This window comes from Primulina tabacum, chromosome 11 (genome assembly GCF_025594145.1).
Source record: "Primulina tabacum isolate GXHZ01 chromosome 11, ASM2559414v2, whole genome shotgun sequence".
Classification (NCBI taxonomy): Eukaryota; Viridiplantae; Streptophyta; class Magnoliopsida; order Lamiales; family Gesneriaceae; genus Primulina; species Primulina tabacum.
The window spans coordinates 8424557-8430556 of record NC_134560.1 but is presented as its reverse complement, the minus strand read 5'-3'; the positions used below and the strand labels follow the sequence as shown (position 1 = coordinate 8430556).

At 34.7% G+C, this 6000-nt stretch overlaps 1 protein-coding gene across 1 annotated transcript; it reads left to right on the top strand.

Moving 5' to 3' along the window:
- Nucleotides 1-255: 255 nt before the first annotated feature.
- LOC142518237 (ferric reduction oxidase 7, chloroplastic-like) lies at nucleotides 256-4498 on the top strand. The gene is made up of 9 exons (XM_075620982.1): nucleotides 256-544; nucleotides 655-748; nucleotides 927-1124; nucleotides 1901-2135; nucleotides 2535-2862; nucleotides 2958-3234; nucleotides 3318-3573; nucleotides 3666-4092; nucleotides 4197-4498. The coding sequence occupies exons 1-9, from the start codon at nucleotides 313-315 to the stop codon at nucleotides 4364-4366; spliced, it is 2217 nt and encodes a 738-aa protein (XP_075477097.1). The 5' UTR covers nucleotides 256-312; the 3' UTR covers nucleotides 4367-4498.
- Nucleotides 4499-6000: the final 1502 nt, after the last annotated feature.

Below are 6000 nucleotides of genomic sequence, written 5' to 3'. Positions count from 1 at the left end.
TATTCTCGAATATTTAATTTTTTGAACAATTATGATCATTTGTCTAGCAATTTAGTCATTCATTACACAGAGTGTTTACTTACGTAGGACAAGATACATCAGCATCAAGTGTAAAAATGAAAACTAAAATTTGTTCAAAAACAAAAATAATGGACTAAAATTGAGATTCGACAAATATAAAATACCATTATTGCAATTTGCTTACGTGTATGTATGTATATATGTATGTCTTGTCATAGTTCGAACATCTATTTAAGCCTACAACGCACAGAAGCAGTATCAATTGGCGAACGCTTTATTGCTTTGACCAAAATGGATGAACACTCAGTCAATGAAACTCTTCTGCTCCAGAAAGAGGGTCTCGTTAATGTTTCCAAGAAAATGCCATTTTTCATTTCATCGGTGAAGTGGACCTTAAGAGTGGTAATGTGGGTGATTTTTATCATATGGGCTGCTTTCATTTTTATGTTTCCATCTGATTTCGTGGGTGATTTGCTCGAAAAATGGATTCTGGCTACAAATGGAACTCTATTTGGAATCGCAGGTTGCCTGCTTGTTCTAAACTTGACTACTTTTGATTTCATTTTTTTTGTGGTCATTAATTGTAGAGTGCGCGCTTTTGGATATCTTAGAATTATATGACATCACGTGCAGGAAGTACATTCATGCTGTTTAGTGCTCCTATTCTTTTGATGGCGTTTCTTGGCTTTGCATATCTTAGCATCTCCGGGGAAGAGCAAAGCCATGGGTACGTAGCTTTAAACGAAAACGCTTATCCTTGATGCGCATGGAACTCAGTTTTTTTACCTTCATGCAAGTGAGGAATTGGCTAAAACGATCATTAATTTGTGGATACAGTTGTCCCTGAGGAAGTTCTATAGAAATTAGTGTCTTTCCTATGAAATCTGATTGAGTTTGTTCAATAGGAAAAAAGCTTCAAGATACCCAGGCTTCCGCTTGAAGACATTCCCTCTTTTCGTCCAAGGACCATTTGGGGTTGTTTCGGCAGCAGAGAGTATCGGAATTGTTATCTTTATTACATATGTCATCTGGGCATTTTGTAAAGAAACATCCAACAACCTCAATCTTTTAGCCTTGTTGGATTTGCCTTCCAAAGAAAAGTGGTAAACATTCAACTGCACTCTCCTCGGTGTCATTTTCCGATCCTTTTCATAATCTTATGAGAAACGAAACTTTATGTATCGAGTTCTCCATAAAATGTTGCTTTTAGGTGCACTTGAGGAGATGAATTTCCATTATAAATTTATTGTTTACAACTAAACAATAAATCGAATCTTAAATTCATATCTTACTTATTTGCACGTTAATAATAAAAAGTAGAATGGATTTTAAATCACACTATCGACGGAACGTGAAATTCATCGTGATTAACATGAAATATTGTATAAATATGTAAGGGGCAAATTTGAAGTTTATGATCTTACTTTTCTGGACAACAAAAATACAATTGAATATATTTGAAATCTATGAATTTGAAATCCAGCAATCAAACATAACCTTAGTTGTGCTATCTTGCGATCTTTTGCCAAACTTCAATATATTGTGTTTCAGGATATGATCATACTGTTTTATCTCACATGTAAAATGTAGTATCTATATAAGTATAATGTTTCTCTCTTTAATCACTCTTCTGAAATATCGATCCTAAACTGGGAAAGTACTACTTTAGAATATATTTGTATATGTATATAACATTTTTGCATTGAACTAAAATCGATTGTTACATAAGACTAAAAATATGACAATCTCGTACATGAAATTCTACTTCTACTGAATGAAACTTTCTGTAGATAAATGGTAATACTCTTTATGTACAAGGAGTCGAAGATATGTTCTTTTTGCCATGTGTATACCCCATTTTAACTTAACGTTATTTCAGTGCCTGGATGCTGAGACATACTGGCCTCCGCTTAGGGTTGATTGGATTATTTTGCTTGATCTTTTTGTTCCTCCCCGTCGCAAGGGGATCTATACTTCTTAGACTCGTAGATATCCCATTTGAGCATGCAACAAGATATCATGTTTGGCTAGGACACCTTACGATGTCGCTGTTTACTCTCCATGGCATATTCTATATAATCGGATGGTCCGTCGAAGGCCGCCTCATCCATAAAGTGAGTCTGCATGCTATTTTATCTCCCATTTTGATACATATACATTTTTTATGTTTCAGCATGGCATCTTGACTTGTGTTGGTTTTCCGAATCTGTTGATTTTGTGACTCTCCATTCTGTAACATTTCTAAAAATTGGGAGGGCATTACTTCTAAATGCTCATCATTAAGGTGGATATGTCTCGGATGCAAGTACATGAGTAGTCAAAAATCAAATAAAAAAGGAAAATGTATAATCAAGTCATAGCTTTCTGTAGTCTAGAATTCATTGCGATGCGAAACTGATAAGCTGAGAATTTTCTATATTTATTTCTGGCAAAGTACACAGTGTCTTGTGCGCTTTAACCATTCTTTTAGGCATTATAGGAGTATCAATTTTAATCCTTCCTGTTCCATACAGCTTTTGGAGTGGAAAAATGTTGGTATAGCCAATCTTGCGGGAGTGATAAGCCTTTTAGCTGGTCTGTGTATGTGGATAACATCACTACCTGGAGTGAGGCGGCTAAATTTTGAATTGTTCTTCTACACCCACCAATTATATGTGGTCTTCGTTGTCTTCTTGGCGCTTCACGTGGGAGATTTCGTTTTCTCTTTTGCTGCTGGTTCCATATTCCTCTTTATGCTCGATCGGTTTCTTAGATTCTTTCAGTCTCGAAGGACAGTTGACGTGCTATCGGCTAGGTCCTTCCCTTGTGGAACTCTGGAACTTGTGCTTTCCAAACCAGCAAGTAATATGAGTATCTATTAAAGTGCTATCTCATTAAATATGCTTCATGGGAACCACATGTAATTGTTTATACCCTTTTAATATGCACTAGTGCAGATCTACACTACAATGCTCTTAGCTGGATTTTTCTACAAGTTCGAGAGTTATCTTGGCTCCAGTGGCATCCTTTCAGTGTATCCTCTAGTCCTCGTGATGGAAAAAATCATCTTGCAATATTGATAAAGGTTTTAGGGGATTGGACAGCGAAACTTGAGGGACGAATTCCAACTGATGATGAAAAAAAATCTGAAATAGAGCCACTGTTACAATCAAGTTCTAGACTAACGGTTTCTGTAGAGGGGCCTTATGGTCATGAATCATCACACCACTTGACGTATGCACTCTAACTTATCATTTCCGAATCACAAAGAATAATAGAGTTTCTTTTGATTGATTTGCCTTGCATTTTGCTCTTAGGTATGAGAACCTCGTACTGATAGCAGGCGGTATAGGAATTTCGCCTTTTTTGGCAATCTTAAGCGATGTTCTTCACCGTATCAACGAGGGAACACCGTGTCTGCCCAAGAATATAGTGATAATTTGGGCAGTGAAAACATCAAACGAGCTTCCACTTCTTCAGACCGTTGACATGGAGTCTATTTGTCCAAATTTCTCGGATTCTCTGAATCTTGAGATTCTAACCTATGTTACGCGAGAATCAGAACCTTCATTGGTAACGATAGCTATCCTCAAGTTCATAACTTACATATTTTCAAACCTGAAACTTCAACTCATTCAATCTTGAAAACAATCTATCCATTGCAGGAAGAGGGTAGTAAGATTATAGAACCTGTCAACTCTTCCACTTTCGCAGCCTCCAAGCATCATGGAATATCTGTTTTGGTTGGCACTGGAAACATACTATGGTCAGGGACATATGTTGTGGCATCTACAATCGGTTTCATTATAACTGTGGCCTTGTTAGATATTTTTTACATTAATCCTTACAATGTTTCCTACTGGTGGTATAAAGGGCTTCTCTTTCTAGCGTGCATGGTGGTCAGTACGCTAATTTTTGGTGGTCTTGTGATTTGTTTATGGCATATCTGGGAGAGAAAAACAGGTATCAACGAATACGAGGACACCAGCGAAAATGGTAATTTACAACAAACCAAACCGATACTTAACAAGAAATCTGTTCAAGAACAATACTTTACCACCATCCGGTATGGTCAGAGACCAGACTTCAGAGGTACATTCATTTAGCATTCAATATTCATATATAGATAAAGAAGAAAGAAAGATTTTAACCTACTAAATTTGTTTTTTGTTTTTTGTTTTGGTTTTGCTATGCAGATGTTTTTGAATCGATGTCTGATCGTTGGGGGAACGTTGATATAGGCGTCATCGTATGTGGCCCTCCATCACTTCAGACCAGTGTTGCCAAAGAGTGCAGGACACAAAATCTCAAGAGGAGAGGAAATGATGCCATATTCCATTTCAATAGCCACAGCTTTGATCTCTAGCTACCATAGTGAACAATAAGCCTGAAATACTTTAATCCTAAGCTCAAAATTTCGAATAGAAAGGATGTTACTTGTGCATACTTGATATTATATGATTGTGTATACTGATGGAATGTTAGCTTCTACGGAGCATCTTCCCTTTAGGTACGTTGTTATCGAGGACTTGCCTAAGTTTGGTTACATCAAACCAGCTGATTTGATCAATTTTTATTATTATTTTTTTTTAATGAACTAACCATTCATTGAATAGGTAAAAATAGTTATTGTACAAATAAACTAAACATCTCCCGGAGATAGTAGACCGCAAATAAAACTAACAAGGTACCCACAATTACATCAATATATCAGTAGTTCGATGGCGTTCGGATTACAACAGAAAGTCTGAATCTTGATCTTCTTTACTGTTTCTTGAACATGTGGCTTCTCGCTATCAAACATCACTCTGTTCCACAAATTCCATCACTCTGTTCTCGCTATCAAACATCGCTCTTGGTCAATTTGACTCAACTGGTATTGGTAAATGGATAATAAGCTGAATTTTACATCACCTGTTAATTTGATTCGATTGTTTTTATCAAAAACATATATACAATAAAAAATTCAATGTGCTTGTCTCGCATTCGTTAGTTCGATTACCGATCATGGTCCAATATGTTCCGCGTTCGCTTAAAACTTGATAGATTAAACCATACTTGTTGGAGTAAAATATATTTATTGTTGATTGATGAAGATTTAAAATCAAGGATGTGTAGTCTACGAGGTAAAAACATCAAAAGACATGAGGAAAAAATAATATAGTTTGATAAAATGTTTTTTTTTGGAATAACTTTAGGGAAAATTGTATTTTCGATCTTATATGTTTTTGTTTCTGTGCGATTTTAGTTATTTATGTTGTTAAATTTCAGTCTTAGTTCACTTTATTTATTTTTTATGTAATTTAGTCTTTTTCCAACGTGGTGTTGGTCTGACACCATCGCAGCACTGATACGGCGCTGCCATATGTAGAGTTGTTTTGAGTTTTTTGGGGCAATTTTTGTAATTTTTTGGTCTTATAAATTAAGATATTTTGAGTTTTGGTTATTAACCGATGAAAGTTTGATTTTCATATATAATAATTTGTATGCTTTTTTGTCAGAAAATATTTGAATGGACGGAAATTAATTACTTGGCACCGGAGTGGTTTGCATATATACTAATTTGCATGCTTTTTTTTTCTTTTTTTGTCAGAAAATGTTTGAATGGACGGAAATCAATTACTTGGCACCGGAAGGACGCTTAAATGGCCTCAAAATTGGCTGGGAATAAACTACTTGGATGCCAAGTGTCAATAAAATAATGACATTGATGATAAAATAGTAAAAATTTAAAATCAATTTAAAATATTAATAAAAATAACAAATAATAAATAATAACTATAGAAAATTAATGAAAATGATAATAAAAAATTTAAAAATTAGTAATGACAATAAAAAATTATAACTTAATAAAAGGAAAATCAAATAATAATAATAATAATAATTTTTGAATAATTAATGGTAACAACTATTCAGAGCAATGTTTTCACAATCAGATCGATGATCGATCTAGTATAAGCTTATTCAATACATACACCCATCTAAAGGTTAGTAAAATTT